The sequence below is a fragment of the Nesoenas mayeri genome (genome assembly GCF_963082525.1).
Source record: "Nesoenas mayeri genome assembly, chromosome: 7".
Classification (NCBI taxonomy): domain Eukaryota; kingdom Metazoa; phylum Chordata; class Aves; order Columbiformes; family Columbidae; genus Nesoenas; species Nesoenas mayeri.
This window is the reverse complement of record NC_137551.1, coordinates 35591543-35608880: the sequence shown is the minus strand read 5'-3', so window position 1 is coordinate 35608880 and position 17338 is coordinate 35591543. Positions and strand designations below refer to the sequence as shown.

Below are 17338 nucleotides of genomic sequence, written 5' to 3'. Positions count from 1 at the left end.
CCTTGCCAGGAAGGCAGGTAGTCTGCTAAATCCTCACTTGAGACTCAAAATGTGAGTGCCTGACATTTAATTGATTGACTCGGTTTGGGAGCACTGTGTGAGCCGGGGATCCTGCTGTCCTTCACGGTCTGACAGCAGCTGTGCTCACCACGGCTCAATAAGTGACCAGAAATAAATACCTGGTGTGTCAGCCACTATGGACTCAGTCAGGACTGTCAAAGAGAAAGGTAATTTTTCCAGTCTTGAGTGAGCAAAGCAACATTATTATTTAGGTGTAATTAGGTATAACGAGATTCTAAACCAAACTACATAGCAGTTTACCCCATAGTTTGGAATTTGTATAAAGCAACTTGTGGCATTTACACCACTCTTGGGGGTGGATGGAAACCCTGTGCATGGTTGTGTGTGTCTCCAGAAAGGTCAATGGGCTCAGTGCAGCAGGACACTTCTGTCCACAGATCCCACCAGGAGCTGGTGTCCACCTGAGCACTTGCAATTCTTTGGGGCTAACGATGACTTACGGGCTCTCTCAGCTCCAAGACAGCATGAATTTTGGCTCAGTGCTGCTAATTAGCACTCTGCGATGGGATAAGTTGTATTTGACTACACCTGAGATAACAGAACAAACACTGAAGTACTCCATACCTGTTGTTTCAGATGTGGTAGACTCCAGAGGAACTGTCGAGAGAGAAGATAAAAACCACCAAAAGAAGGAAAAAAAGATTGATGGTTTCAGTTATAAAGTGTTAAAAGCAGCAGCACAGTCTGGGTTCTCCCCAAAACTGTGACTGATGCGATGTTTTCTGAAGCCTTGGAGAAATCTACAGATGTTTCTGCTTAGCTGTTGGTGTTTCTTACATGCCATTTGCCCTGTGCAACGAGTACATCTGTTGACATGGGGCAGAGAATAAATAACAGAGAGTTAATACATAAAATGAAAAAGGTGAGCACCTTCACAGATAACTCCAGCGTCCTCCTTATGGTAGCAGTCATGCGTGCCCAGCCCCTGGTGAGAGCACTGCTCCAAGGAGGATTCGTCCCCGCTGCACGCCACCTCATCCAGGAGAACAGCTCCTGTGCCTTGCCCAAAAAAGGCATCGTATTTGGCCCAGAGCGCCTGTCCGCAGCCCAGCTGCCTGCACACAACCGCGGCGTCGCTCATGTCCCAGCCATCATCGCAGACGGTGGCCCAGCTCCCGTTGTGAAAGACTTCAAGACGTCCCGAGCACGTGTCCGGTCCATCCACCAGTCTCAGGGACATATCTTGGAAAAGCAGAGGGGAACATGTGGGCGCCCAGGAGCCTCAGAAATGGGCTTTCCAGGTGCATTTATCAAATAGCAAAAGCGAGCTTTGTGGTGGTGTACAAAAAGTGGCAAAATAATGAAATTTATCTTACTGTAACAAGCCACCTTGTGTCTGTTCATCACCTGTCATAAATCCTTAGTCTCTTGGTGTGCCATATACACCTGAGTGTAAATACGTATATTTTTCTCTCTTTCAGGCTCTGATGTGTATGTCTGGAGGTAACATAACTATTCCTATTGATACTAGCATTCTTTAACAGCAAAACTCTTAGATAAGCCTCACATATCTCAGAAACTCTGCTTACACACATTTACTTGCTCTTAAGTTTTTACCTATAAATTTTTTACCTTCTTACCAGTGTTTAAGTTACTATATAACATACATCAGCTGTGAAAGCTTTGCGAGACCCATTTAGGGAAAACTCACCAGCTGGAACAGGCTCTGTTGTGACTGTGGGAGTAACTGGCTCTAGGAAAGGAAATGGAAAAGTACATATTTAGTTTACTACAGAAGATACTTAATAACATTTTTCAGTTACTATGTGAAGAAACAAACCAACAAACAAAACCCAGTAGTGATTTAGAGCACCCCATTCATCTCTAGAAGCATCATCACCAAAAGGCAGAAGACTGCAAACCCTTTTTAAAATGTGAGGTGTTAATGGTTGCAGTTACCTTGCAGGTGTAACCTTTAATTATTTTTGGTGTCAGACATACCCACCAAAGATGCGCTTAGGCCACATGTTTAATTCCACTTGAGGCCTTTACTAAAAAAACCTAACTCTATTAAAAATTTGCTTTAATTTTTCCCCAGGGAAAGGTATCCCCAGGATAAGCTGTAAACTAGCATTCTTTGTGTCTAGTCCCATCTGCCCCTTTAAGCCAGTTACATTAAATCTTGGTAATTTTGGGCTCATAGAGGATATGGATCATCATATGGGTGAGCTTTGCCCATGGACCACCACTTGCCATGGCACTGGTGGCAGAGAGGTTGCACTGACTCCAGTTCTCCAACCACACACATATTTGCAGTCAGAATACAGAATTGCTGGAAAACTGGGAATTGATTTGGAAAAAATCCTAAAGGAAGTTATTAAAAATAATTTCCTAGTAAATACAAGAAAAGGAAAATTGATTTACTAGTCATATTTCATAATTTATGGGAAATCAGTGCTAGGAGGACTGAAATGCAATAGTGATGGTGTAAAATTATGACTCAATTGGTAATGCATAAGGCCGTCAGATAATAGAGTAGGAAATGGCATCAGATAAGACTGACAATGATGTTCCAGGTTGCCAAAGGGTTTGAGAATTAAAATTAAATATATATATATATATTTAAATATATATATAAACCATAAAGCCCATGTAAAACTCAACATAAATGAATCAATAGAATGAGCTAAAAAGGAAAAAAAAAATGTGGTAAAACACAGTAGTTCTCACAGTTGTTGGTTTCATGCCTGAAACCATTCCACCAACAGAAACAAATTGTGTATCAGAGTTGCATTGCTCATAAAGTGATGGTTTATGGGACACGTGCTAGCATACCTGCGCAGATGACACTGGCGTCCTCCTTGTGTCGGCAGTTATGGACAGTGATGCCCTGGTGAGAGCACTGCCACAGGTTGTCCTCGTCCCCTCTGCACTGCACATCATCCAGGAGGATGTTCCCAGAGCCTGGACCAAACTGGGCTTCAGACAGAGCCAGCAGAGCCTCTCCGCACCCCAGGCTCCTGCACACCACCTCAGCATCCACCAGCTCCCAGTTGTCATCGCAGACCGTTCCCCAGCTGCTGTTGTAGTAAAGCTCGACGCGGCCCGAGCATCTGCTGTCACCGTCCGCCAGTCGCAGGGACAGAGTGGAGGTGTCTGCTGTGGAGAAAAAGCCCACACCTATGTCAGTGATGTTCACCTGAGGTGGTGGCACAGCCTGTCTTCAGGCCAGATACCACTCCAGGGAAGACAGGAGCAGATAGGCTGCTCTGAGAAAGGATCTACCCCTGTATTTCAGTGCTGTTGTGGGATATTATGAACACTTGAACCCATATTTCTACCTCCAGTACCCAATGGACATGGGCATAGCCCCCTTCCACAACCTGTTGATCTTGAACATGATCCTCCCCATGTAGCTAGCTGCCACCTCTCCCCACTTTGTGCAATAGAGGGAGGGTTTTCTACCATTTCTTCACCCTCATTCTCATCTATACTGTAGTGCTGTCTAAAGAATGAACACAAATACCCAGAGCAAACCTTTTTTTTTTGGGATATCTTGCAATTTAAGGGTTGTTTTTCTTTTCCTTTAAGTAATGCCTGGTTCAGCTGCTTTTCCCATCCTTGCAAACCCTCTGGCATAACAGATGGTCGGCGCAGCATCATTTCCCCAGAACAGTAGCAGAGCTATTTCTACAGGCCAGGCTCATTTCTGAGAGCTGCGTACTTACAGAATACTCCAAACATCTATCTCACTTTCAGAGAGAAAGGCTTTTAGAGATCTGAAGTTCCAAATTAGTTTTATGGGCCTGGAGTGTATTTTTCTTTCAGAGAAAGAAATCAGAGACACCGCTGACAACATAATTGAGTTCTTCCTACTTTGTGGCCATCATAAACTGCACCAAGTATACACACCTGTCTTACTCCTTGGTGGGTCAGTGATTACAAGGTTTTCATTTTGGGACATTTTGCTGTCACCTGGCAGCCGTTTGTTACCAACTAATGCACATCCATTCAGAATGAGAGCCATGTTTCCTAGGTCTCTTTTTCCTTAATTCCTTTTTGTTGACCATGATCAAAGCTCCTTCCACCCAAGTACCATGTTTATGGTTTGCTTCTGCAAATGTTGGCTGTAAAGAAATGCCAGCAGCAACGTGCTTGGCTCATTTCCCAAGATCTAGGTCTAAACTTCTGCAAGACTGCCAAACATGATTTCGGGGAGAAAAGATGATAATTGAGACAAAAGGTAAAAAACCTGGTGATCCAGGTGTTGAATATTCATCAGCAATAGGCAATTCAAAAGTTTAAGAACTGGACTACATTAGCTGTCTAAATCCAGGTGGGAATTGTAAGAAAGAGACATATTAAAAATTCTACATTCAGATCTTGACTTAAATTACAGGCAGAAATGAATTTGTTGTGATTCAGGTGATGTTAAAAATGGCTGTATTGGGAGGTAGGCCTCTTTCCCAGTCAAGTCTCTAAGTAAACAAAGTGTTTCATTCATCTGAAATATGAACAATCTGAAATTTTAGGGGGTTCTTTTTCACAAAATAAGGGACTGATTAAGTAATAGTCCCTAAATTCTTTAATGTATTTATTCTTGTGAAAGTGTCTATGGACAGCTGAAAGGCAACTTTTTCACTTTCAATAAATTAATAAAAGAAAATGATATTCACATCTCTTCAAAATCAATATTTTATCCTTAGTTAAGTACATATTATAATAAAAGGAATTGTGAAATGCTTAGTGATTCTGAGCTTTTAACCCAAAGGATAATTTACCTACAGTTTGTACAAATAAAAGTAATGAGATCATTATTTACAGCTACAGAGGAGCCTTTTTTTTCCCCTTTAACCATCCAACAGCATCCCTGTTACACACACTATGAATAAATAAGACGAAATTGTTTGCTCAAGTACTTGGTTAAGTAGACACAGGCAAAGCACTTAATAGTTACAAGCACATAGTTCTATAGTAATGAGGGTATTATTAGGGAACCATATATACACTGTGTATTATGCTCCTTAAGCCTGAATAACAGTCAACAGATCACTCATTTAAGAAATTCACATTCAAACTCTGAAAGCTGGACAAATAAAAGTAAATCCTGAGTGACCACATTCATTTCTCATTTTCACTGGTGTGTGCAGAGAAGTGCAAACTCCTTTCATTTAGCTGGAATAGAGCCCAGTCTAAGTAAGGCAAGTGGCAAAGCCTGATCAAAGCTCTGTAAAATATTGTTCAAAATAGGAACGTTTTCATTTTGAAAGTGAAGTGACTGGCAGGAAAAAAGGCAGAAAATCACTGACTGAAGTGTATTATTCACTGTGCTGAAGATTTGCCTCTGAATTTCTAAGACAACATTTGTAGAAATTAGGGTGGATAGATCCTGGATTTGGAACATGCAAATATTGCTCAAAATAAGCTGAATGGATGGAGGGAACAGTAAGCAAATCTGTATTACACTTTCCAGTGCTGCTACTACTGGTATTGAGTCACAGCTCTGACCTTTCGACAGCATAGATAAGGCTGTAGAAGACAAGCAGTGTTTAAAAGAAAAGGCTGTAAATAGAGGAGTTATCAGTTACTTTGCTAATTGTTTGTCATGTTATGCAGCATCTTGGCCTAGCAGATGGTAGGGGTGTTAAACAGAGCTACTGTACTGTAATGAGATCCTCAGCTCCTGCCACTGAAACTGGAACAGGACAGACAGAGTGGCAGAAGGAAAGGCAAGATCTGTGCCCTCTCTGGAGGACACGATGAGAATTCAAAGTGATTTTCATAAACTGAATAAATGACAAAAGTCAGCAAGCTGAAATTCAATAAAGACAAGCGGAACGGGCTGCTCATTGGCAAGAGAAAACCAATGCACAAAGGCAAGAACCATCCTTTCAGCTGGCACAGAAAGATCATAGAAAAAACTGAAAGCTGGTAATATTTACACTCCAGTGAGGCAGTCCAGCCTCAGTCTTGCAGCTGCTTATTCTTCTTGGCATTAAAGAGACGTCAGCTACTCACTCAGTCATTGCACATTTAAGGAAGAAAGAGATAACGAGGAGAGCTTGGATGAACAAATAAAGAATATAATAGGCTTGAAAAATAATGAACTCTGAGGAAAACTTTCAAGAGCTGAACTTAGTTTCTGTGAGAAGCATCTTTTACTATCCTGAAAAGAGCTCCAAAGAGGATGGCCACCAGATCCTCTGCTCCCTGGAGTCTGCAGAGCTAAAACAGCCACTGTAGGCACTACAGAAAATGTCCATGGGCAAAAGAACTTCAAATATAGTGTCCAATGCATGTTTTTGTGTGTCTTGAAAATATCTGTCAAGTTCAGAGGCAAAGTACACACAAAACCATCTCCCCCGGTGGAGTTTTGCATAGGAGTTTGAAGCCTGTTGGTGCTATGAATGCTTCATTAGAATAGGAGGTAGGACAGCATACGGTGGATAGGAAGATCCTAGCTCAGTTGTGACTGATGCAAAATGGCCCTGTCTGGTGAAATTCTAGTCATAAGATTTTATAATAACTAAGAAATTATTTCATAGAATCATTAAAACAGCTAATTCATTAGAAACTTGCAAAGTGTCTTACAAAATAGATGCCAGAATAAGAGAATGAGGAACATGTGGGACATGAGCACACACATTGCAGCACAATCAGCACTGAAGAGTAGCTGGACCCAAGCTCTGCATAATTTAATTTCCCCTCCCCAACAGGGACCACTAAGAGGTGCTGAGGAGGAGCAGATGCATGGACAAACACACAAATATGCCCAGGATTGTCTGTTGGCCACCTATTTGCAGCTCAGGGACATTCTGAGCCCCAGATGGTGCCTTGTGTAGTGATGCAGGACAGGGACATTTCTGCTCCTGAACAACACAAGGCACACAGGTTGTATCTGACTGTTTCTTACCTTTGCTCGATGTAGTTATCAGTGTTGGAGTTGATGGCTCAGTAGTGTCTGTGACTGGGGAAGATGGGGTCAAGTAATCCCCTTCTGTGATGGATGAACCTGTTGAAAAATTGAGATAAAAAAACCAAAATAGGAATAATGAACAATAATGACCAAACATAATATGAACCAGAATTAAATTTTTGCCTAAAACAATCTGGATTTGTCATTTTGCTAGAAAAGTGTAAAAATACAGGAAGAGAGCAAACATGGGTTTGTCCTCTGTATTTCTACCTGAGCCTCTATCACTACATAATGCCATGATAAATATTTAAAGTTTGGATTTTTTTAGCTTCTTAGCTACTGGAGAATGAAGCAGCATGTTCTTATTCCTCTTTATTAAAACTTCATTGCATACATTTTCCATACAGTATGACTTTTCTTTAGCTCACTTAGACTCAAAATTGGTTTTACAATTATAACCTTGACTTTGCAAGCTCTGCTTAAGATTCCTGGTGTAGATACTGCCTCAGTTTCTTCATGTGTTGAAGCAGATTCAAAGGAGGAATACAGGGATGTTGAAGGGACTGTGAAAGAGTTGAGGAAATACATTACTGGAGAAAAATATCCATCTCCTTGGTGAAAGAGTCCAACAGGCATGAGTGGGAAGGTACAAAGAACCAGTTTCTGTACTGTGTCAGGTGGTGGCATCGCCGTCTTTAGGATTGGGAAAGAATTGTCAAAGATTATTGAATTTTTAAGGTGATGATATCACAATCTGATTTAACAATTGATGCTCTCCAGCATAAAGTATCCACTTTTACCCCCACAAAACCACAGATATTTGGGAACTTGTGCTGATACAAATAGGATAAGCACCTTAAAGCCCCAAATTGTTCATAAGTACATATCTCCCAAACTGTGACCAGGATTTTAGAAATGAAGGTCTTAGAAGTTGGATTCTTTCTTCACTGAGATGATTAGCTAGCTGTTGGCTGATCTTAAACTTTATGCAGTTACCGTAATCCTACCAATGTAATCTATTTTAAACAAACTTAAACACTATTATTGTGAGATGTTATGGCATAATGGTTGTTCTTACCTCTAGTCGGTGTGGAAGTGACTTCTGGAGTTGAGGTACCACCATCTCCTATAGGCGGGGTGGGTGAAATTGATGATTCTCCAGTAGTTTCAGAGACTGTGAGAAAGAAGAAACATGGAAATGAGAGAGAAAGAGAGTTCAGGTAACGCTGAGTGACTGAAATCTGCTCTTGGTCAATTTAATTGCCTTCAGGCTTTGTGGAAAAGGAAGTCTGTTTATTAGCTGTGCCCCACATCCACAGACATGGCTCAAACATGGATCTTCACATTAATATTTTGCATTATAAGCCTCACAAAAGTTTCAGACTTCTCTTACTGAGAGTAAGAAAAGCAAAAAGAATGTGAGAAGCAAAAATGGAAAGGAATGTTGTAACTTAGCAGTAACATTTATCAGTAGTTTCCCAAAACTGCAATAGGGCATATTTCGTCAACTTTGAACTAAGAAGTTCAAAAAGTAAAATAACAAAGGATATTCTGGTGAAAAGAGGGAAATGTTTCTTACACCTATTCTTGGTTTATCTGACTGAAAGTCTTTCTCCCAGAGGTAGAGCAGTCAGTAGAGAAAGGAGAAAGAGGCCATCAGGACTGATGCTGAAATACAGCATCTATTTTTCCTGCAGTTCTCTGCTGGATCTCCTTGCCCTGTGGAAGCATCACTGTTAGCAGACGGGAGCTGTGATGAAGAAGGGAGGAAGGCTGGAGGTAGAGCCAGCTTTCCCATCCCAGCTTGCTGAGCTGAGCCTGCAACAGCCCAGGTTGACAGAGGCTGAATCTGAGCTGAAAAATCCTTAAGAGGGATTACAGGATCTGCTGGTCCTCCTGGGATGGCTTGATAAGAAAGTCCAAGCATAGAGGCTTATAAATGGTTTAGAATCCACATAGGTATTGTTATAAATGGTGAGAAACATAAGCTGAGTGGCTTTCCCCTGAGTCATGTTTCTTAAAGAAATAAAAATAATTATATCCTCCAGATTCTATGGATCAAATTCTGCACTATTCAGCTTGCCCTGAAGCAGGCATTGCATTTGCAACTCCTAGCTGAAGTATATAATCACAGAATCACAGAATAGTTTGGACTGGAAGGGGCCTTCCCAGCTCTCCCAGTGCCACCCCTGCCATGAGCAGGGACATCTTCACCAGCTCAAGTTGCTCAGAGCCCCGTCCAGCCTGACCCGGGATGTCTCCAGGGATGGGGCATCTACCACCTCTCTGGGCAACCTGGGCCAGGCTCTCACCACCCTTCAGCTTTTTCAAGCAACATACAAATTTCAGCAGTGGTAACAGTGTTGGCGATAGCCAGCCCATGCTGCCAGAAAGCCAGCAGGTTGGTACCACACAGATGAAGTTCACAGACAAACATAAGCTGCACTGAGATGGTAATTTTCTTGGCATCTCCACTGATGTTCCCTCCAAACCAAAACTTATAACCATATTTTTTCTAACCTGCTGGATGTTGTGCAAAGGCCCTTTACCTGTCTGCAGTGTAGTCGGGGTTTCTGATGTCGTGCTGTCCTCCGCGGTGGTACTAGAGGCATCTGTGCTGCCAGAGGAGACTATAAGGATGAGAAATTAAATGGTTGTAAGCAGCAATTAAAAACTTAAGTGTGATTTGAGAAGTTAGTGACTTGCTTAAGGTGTCAGGCTTGATAAAAAAATGGCATTTTTGGTTTGCTAAATAACAGGAGAGGGCAGAGCTCCAACCAAGGCAGGTAAGAACAAATGCCTGACTGCGCTCCTTAATGTTTTTATGAATCTTAGACACATGAATCACAATAATCTGGACTTTCGCCCTATAAAATTGAAAGTGTAGTATTTATAGCTACAAGCTCAGAAGTATTAATCATTAAACGCATATTTCCTGCTAGCCTGCTATTTTTAAAGTGAAGTTGTTGTAAGGACATTATTCCTTGACATAAATGTTTGATTTGTAGTTGTCTGCTATGAATATTTTACAGATTTACATGGTCACATCTTAATCCATCTGCAAACCCCAAATTAAGGGAATATATGCTTTAGTTAGCACTTGCAAAATGTCTGTTCTTATCTATATAAACTGTGCTTTCAGTATTTTCCTCTGTGACAACAGTGGACTCAAAGTCTATAACTGAGGCCAAGAGAAAGCTGACAAAATAAAAAGAAGAGAGACTGTCAGTAATCGGGAGTGGACATATGAACTGAAATCTTGATGAAAGTAATTAGATTGGGCTTTGCAGGACAGTGAGTCAATGCATAGCCCTTAATTTTTGCTGAAACTTTCACCTTCATTTACTATTTAATAATATAGACAGTAGATATTTCTGGCTGCATTCTTCTACTGCTAGAGATGCAACAGTCATTTGGAAAGATGCAAAGGGATCACTGTAAAGGGAAACAAAGAATGAGATTTGTCATGTGCTGTGGAGGAGACTTTCAGCACACAAATGTGCCTCATCTTCCTTGAGGGACACCGAGGTCCCTGGAGCAGCCGATGCCTCAGTCCCTGCTGGGCTTGAGTTGAGTGCAGAGGTGGCCATGGGGTGGGGAAATATGTCACTAAACAGAATCACCACCACAGAAAAAAAAAGATATTTCAAGGATTTGTGAAGTCATTAATACTTTGGGCTTCATGGAAAAAAAAGTCAGTTCCCTGGACTTTGGGTTTTGGTAACGTGGCTCAGAAGAACATCTTCTAATAAGTAATTGGAGACTGATGCAACCGGTGCACCCCTCAGCAGCATATAAACACACCTCATTTCCATTCTACCTTTGCACTAACTTGAGAACCAGGAAAAATTATACAAGATTATTAAAAGAACTGAAGGTCAAGAAAATATCCAGGTGCCTCAGATGAACTGATGGTAAAGATCTCACCATACATACATGCACTCTGGATAATTGTATATGCAGATAGGCTTAATCACATGCCCATTTTCCAACCACATTTTCCTGTGAAAATGAAGATGATTGGCTCTTCCAAGGCTAACTACATGGAGAGTTATTGTATATTTTCACTGAATTCCCGGTATTTCTCTTGTCTGCTCTAAACAAATCGCATATATCACTCAAAATTTCCACATATGTCTTTTGCAGTTTCTTTTTTTCCCCCTTGCCTTTGTCAGTAGAAGTTGGGGTTTCTGTGGTAGTTGTCACAACAGTGCTGTCTGTGGAAAATGTTGATGCAGAAGTGGAAGTTTGAGGGTTCTCTGAGGATGCTGGAAGTTAGAGGAAATAAATTATTAGATAACTGTAAGAATGGTCATGAGAACTGAGACACTGGTGAAATGATTTAAGCACCAGGTTTGGTGCAACACTGGTTTAATGCAAAAGACTAACTTCTGATAGAACAATATTTCTGTTGATTAAGAGCAGTTCTAAATGAACATTCGAGACAGAGATGTGCAGAACATGCAGCATCAGTTCAAGACTACTGCGATGTGGTTTTGCAGGTTCAAGTCTTGAGAAAAATGATTTTGTGAACTGCTCCTTCACTTCTGGGCTACATGTGATCAAAACCTGTATTTTAGCAGCCACTCCTCTGTGGCTGTGTATTATGACAAGCTTTAGTACTTAACACTTAAAAACCCTAGGAAACAAGAGTAACATCTGTACTTTAAGGTTTCCAGGGCGTTATCATTATTTCAGGAACAACAGAAAAAACAGAAGTCAGAAACCTAGACTTGGAGTGTTAAGACTCACCTTATGTTTTTCCCTAATTAGTAGTAGATAAATGGCTAATACAGCTCCTATGAGCAATCCAAAGAACAGAAATAATGTTACAGTGGATGAATAAATAGTAATTTGGGGCAATAATTAGTGATTCAGAGCATGTACCTTTCTAGAATACCGTCTGCCAAGGAGATGCAATCACATGATTTTTGAGTTAAATATTAATCCCTGGGCATTTGGAAAGACTGTGAAGAGCTAATGGACTTCTGTCTCAAGAGCCCTGCCTTACCTGTCGGTGCAACTGTGGAGCGTGCAGCAGCTGTGAACATGGGAAAAAAGCCAAAATTTACTTCTACTGTGCAGTTATTTATATTGCTTCAAAACAGGCTGCTTCTAGCTATGCAAACATTGATTTCAGATATGTTTATGACAGGAGTATTAACTTTGATTTTCAATTCAGACATACTTGGTTCACTTCTGGATGTGCTTCTCCTCTTAACTGGCTGCCCTTCTTTTTTTTTTGGGAATGGCCTGTAATCAGATGTTGACTAAAACATTCCTGAACTACCGTCTTTTCACCATTTTTATACTCACTGCTTGCCACTAATAATCTTGGTATCATATCCATGACATCCTTTGTTCCTTGATCACACAGACCAGCTTAAACACAAGAAGCCTCCACATGCACACAGTTCAGCTCTAGCCTAATTTCCAAACTCTGTTTCTTGCATTTACGGTCAACAGGAAAATCCAAATAAATGATTAATAATGCATAATTTTTTTTGTTGGGTTTGTTTTGTTTTTTTCACCTGAACAGATGACTCCAACATCCTCATTGTGTCCACAGTCATGTGTGTTCCAGCCAGCATGCGGACAGTCCCAAAGGTAAGATTCGGTTCCTTCACACTGGACATCATCCAGATGGATGTCTTCTGTGCCACGGCCAAAGTAAGACCATCCAAAGACAGAAACAACGTGGCCACAGCCAAGTTGCCTGCATACAACATCGCCACTGTTCTTACTGAAGTGATCGTCACAGACTGTCCCCCATTTCCCTTCATAATAAACTTCAACCCTCCCGGCACATTGGTCTCCTCCAGAGACCAGTCGTATTTGTGGCTGTCCTGAAACTAAAGCAAAAGACAGGTGAACATCTCAATTTGTTTATTGCCAGGATATCTACACTTCTTATGTGTAAGGTTGCATCCTCGTCTGTGCAGTGATGGGCTGCCCAGTGTTTCTATCTTCCCAGTAGCCAGAGCTTACTGGGGAATGTCCAGAGTGTGGAAAGCTGGGAGCTGAACAGCAGAGCCCAAATCATGGTTAATTCAGCCCTGTTTACGTGGCTCTGCTGCCTACAGGACCTGGTCTGTCATGGTGGGTTATTGGCTGTGCTGGTGAGATAACCAGCTCACCTCATGTCACTCCACAGGGGTGCCAGGTAAGTTCTTAGTCAGGACCATGTGTCACCCTCTTACCTTTGCGTCTCAATAGGTCTTTTATCCATTTTGAAAATTTATTCCATATTAAGTTTTGACCTCCAGTTGAGCCTCCCTGTGAGTTCCACCACATACCACTTGCTGTGGCAGACAAGAAAACGTATTAGCATTAATGTAACATATCACAATTCTAGGTATATATTATGTTTTACTGTGAGATGGCACCCCGTACGTGTTGATATAGAGTAAGATACAGTAAGTGCTGGTATGTGGTGCATTTTTAAAACAATCCTGTGGTTCCTGCCTGTGTCTGGAAGGACATGCTCATGTCCTCGGTGGAAGATTACTGTAGAGGACTTTATTTCATGGCAGCACAAAGCACAAAGGGATCCAGCCCCAGAAATCCTTGTGTGCATCTTTCAGTTCCAGTGAATACATGGTCTTCTAGGAGATGGGAAGCCCAATTTTGTCCAATTTTGCAATGAAGAATATACTATATACTGCATAAGGTATTTAAAAATGTATGTTTGATTAAACCAGACCATGGCATCATAATTCAGATCCTAGGGGATTAACTGGTCTTTTAAAATAAGGTACAAACATGCAGTATTATCATGTGCTTTTGATGATCTGTAGTTTTAGTTACATAAATACCTTTAATAATCTACATATTCATTGAAAGGAAAAAGGATTTAGGCTTCCAGGAGTCAAAGCAATGTTTTCAAATGACAGATTTCAAAAATAATATCCTTGCTCTTTCAGAATGAGCATGCTCTGCAGAGCTGTGCCTTTTTCAGTCACCAAAATCAGGAGAAATTTCATTTGGGGATTTTATATTTTTCCTTTTTTTTAAAAAAAAAAAAAAATTATATATATATATATATAAAAATTGGCATTTGATCTTCAGACATTCACTTTCACAGATTTTTACTTTAATGATATTAAAGTCTTGGGTTTGCAAGACAATATCCTAAGTGATTTTTTCAGTCAAAGTTAATCCAGTGTACATACATCAGGTCAAATCAAAGACAAGAGTCAGCCTATTGAATAAGAATAAAGACCATAACATTACTGAAGTGCTGGGATTTGACCACCTTCTTTAAATGCAGCTTAGTCCCCTTTGATGCTGAGCTTCCCTCTGGGCTGCCTTTGCTCTTATCGTATAAATAATTCAATGTAGCCAACCTCTTAATCTACACTCTGTAAAATTATCCCTTTTTGTAAGGGATTGACAATACTTTACTCACCGTGACTATGCTGATAACTATAGATCAAAGTATCTAATTCAAACCAGCAAGATTATGATGAAGGTTTGGAGCTATTGTTTGAAGTTTGAAGGAACATGGCACTGCATTAAAGTATATTTTCACCTGGGTCTGGCAGGCTGCTCTGTTTCTTATTCTACATTTAAAAATGTAGAGAAAGACAGAAGTGTAGAAGAATTTAAATTCAAAATTGGGATGTAAGAACAACATTTAGAGAACAGGTTAGCCAAACTATTCCACTCTGCAGAAGAGAAACAATGAAAATATTCTTCAGCTTTCTTCAGCCTACAGCCTTCATGTATATCTATTTCTGATTATACATATATAATGATGTATTTAGCCTATGGATTTGATATGAATCTTTGAATTAGAAGGCAAATTAAACCATCAATTTTATGGAACAAATCTTGCCTGCAATAGTCTAGGATACTCTTTTTCACCACTTCCCAGCAAGCTGGTCTGTATTTGTAACTAATTCTGTCTGTAACATTTGCCTGGAAACATGAAAAGTTTTCGGACACAGTACCTGGTTCAGAGAGAAGAGAAGCACTTAACAGGAGCAGCCAAGTAAGACTCACTTGAAGGTCCATTTTCATTGTGGTTGTCTGTTCTAACTCAAAGCAGTTTCAGAATTTATACTAAATGGGTTCTGGTCTACACCAAAGGTGTGTGCTGTGCAATTTGATCTGTCTTCCTCAACTTCCAGATCAATGCCAAGGAAGTGATTTACTGACTATTTTCATTTCACAGAGTACATCCAGACATCCGGATAAGTAGATCCAGATCACAGAGTTGTTCCGGACTGGCTACCAAGATCTTCCCAAACACTCCCCAGGCACCTTTGTGGCTGTGTCCTGATGATGTGGTTGTTCCAGGAAGCAATGATTTACTTTTGGAGATTAGGCTGTTTGGTAAGGATTCTCATACCACTTAGTTAAGTCTCTTTCCAATTTACAATTTACTAAATGAGATTAAATTGATGTGAGAATTGTATCAAAGGAAGAGTAGCATCCTAAAAATGTCAGGGAAGTCTCAACAAAATTATCTCTCTCTGCTACAGGTTACTCCTCTAAGAAGCAATTTCCATGCTTTTCTGTATTTCTCTGAATTCTCTTTAACCCGTAACTAGATCCCTCCAGTGTGTTAGAGATCTGCAGTTCTCTCTCTCTCAATTGCAACCTACAGAGCAATAAAATGTCTGTAAGAGGTATTGGCCAAGGTGTGGTTGGGTAAGAAGAAACTAGAAGCAGGTTTTTATTCTACTTGCAAGAGACATGAAATCATAGGATGAGAGGTGGAATATAGTGCAATGTTTGTATAAATACAAATTAATAAAGGACTAGGAGAAAACATGAAAAGAAGTCATCATGAAGAGGAAATATACAACAGGTCATGACAGATATTGGGTCATAACAGATATTGTCCTTTGCCACCTGTTTTCATGATAGCTTTTCAGATTAGGTGACTTGCCTGAAAAAAAGGAATCCCACCTGGAATGGCCATGCTGTACAACTGCCAAAAGATTGCCCTCTAGCAATAGCTAGAGCCCATGGCTCCATCAGGATACCTCCAGCCACACCATTTTCTCCCTGGCGTGAGGTGGTGGTATCAAAACTACTCTGGCCTCTGATACCCCAAGGGATGCTTCCAGCTCTACCTCACCCTGTACTAGCAGGGAGAAGATGGGTCTCAGCTAGAGACATAAACCAAACAAAGCTTAATTTTCTTGGTTGACTTAGAAACGAACATAAATTCTTTCTTTCCATGAATGCTTTTCTTATTTTCTTAACACAGTACAATGTATGATATCTGTCTAGGTACCCCTGTTCTTACCTTCACAATAACTTACTGAGCAAAAACAGTCAAGTATCTAAACTCCCAGTTCCATGTGGGGATTACTTTAAGTCAATATCATTTCCTGAAGTGACTAAGTGGGTTTATCGTAGATCCTTATCAATATATTGCAATTCAAATAGCTCTAAGCTGGGCCTGAACAGTATCACATGTACAACTTTTATTTCCTGACAGCAATTACTCAATTTTATACAAATATTTTTTACTTCTGAATAATAAAAAAAATAAATAAATCAGAAATAGCCCAAAACTCCAACAGAAATCTCATGAAAGTTTTCTTCTCAAGCCAAAAAGAAGCAAATTCTTTATGCCCTGTGATTTAACCCAAGTCTAAGTGCATTGGATTTAAAGATTTGGATCTGAGTAATGTTCACAGACGACACAGAAGTCTGATACATATATACCGTTTCAGTGCACTTCGTAACTATCTGATAATGAACATGTTTATTCTTTGGCTGTTGCTGGACTTTCAAAGATATCCTCTCTAGGAACTGCAGAATCATGTAGAAATAGTTAACATGTCAATCTGGTGACTCAGCCAAACAGCACACTCAGCAGCAAAGCTAATTGCCTAAGATATCCTGTGCAGTTGGAGCATGGCTATTAATGGAAAGTAGGGCCATAATTCACATTATCTAGTTGTCGGCATCTGCTTTATTTATAAACTAGGCTTTTAATCAGTGGCATTTCAGTGCAACTCTGTTTGGAGCCTAGGTATAGGGGTGGGAAAATATGGGGGACATGGCTGAATGGAAATATCTTGAATAGGAATCATCAAAATTTGCTTTTTCAGCATTCCTCAGCCTTTTTTATAAAACATATCCCAAATAAGATATTAGTCCCAGTGAACACATGCAGGGGTGAGGACTCCACTCCCCATCTCTTGCCTAATGAGGCTGGATCTCACCTAAGGCTATTCTACACCATATCTAAGAAGTAATGGTCGTATGTGTGAATGCTAGCAAGGGCTAATCTGTAGTGATAGGTGACAAAATAATGACCAGTTTTCACATTAAATACTGCAGCTCCTGTCATAGACATTGAAGGCACTATTAGAAAGGACGTAGTAAGTCTTGAGTGCAATGCTAAGCAAGCAGACTAATCCTATGTGGCAAGAACCA

General features: G+C 40.4%; 1 protein-coding gene across 1 annotated transcript in view; it reads right to left on the bottom strand.

Moving 5' to 3' along the window:
• Window positions 1–922: 922 nt before the first annotated feature.
• LOC308042679 (scavenger receptor cysteine-rich domain-containing protein DMBT1-like) overlaps window positions 923–17338 on the bottom strand; it is a gene marked incomplete at both ends in the record, with an annotated part of 42249 nt that continues 25833 nt past the window's right edge. Inside the window, 5 exons of the mRNA XM_080348274.1 lie at window positions 923–1263; window positions 2857–3180; window positions 6935–7033; window positions 8016–8111; window positions 9487–9567. Coding sequence (XP_080204400.1) covers window positions 923–1263; window positions 2857–3180; window positions 6935–7033; window positions 8016–8111; window positions 9487–9567 — 941 coding nt within the window. The remainder of the gene's footprint in view (window positions 1264–2856; window positions 3181–6934; window positions 7034–8015; window positions 8112–9486; window positions 9568–17338) is intronic.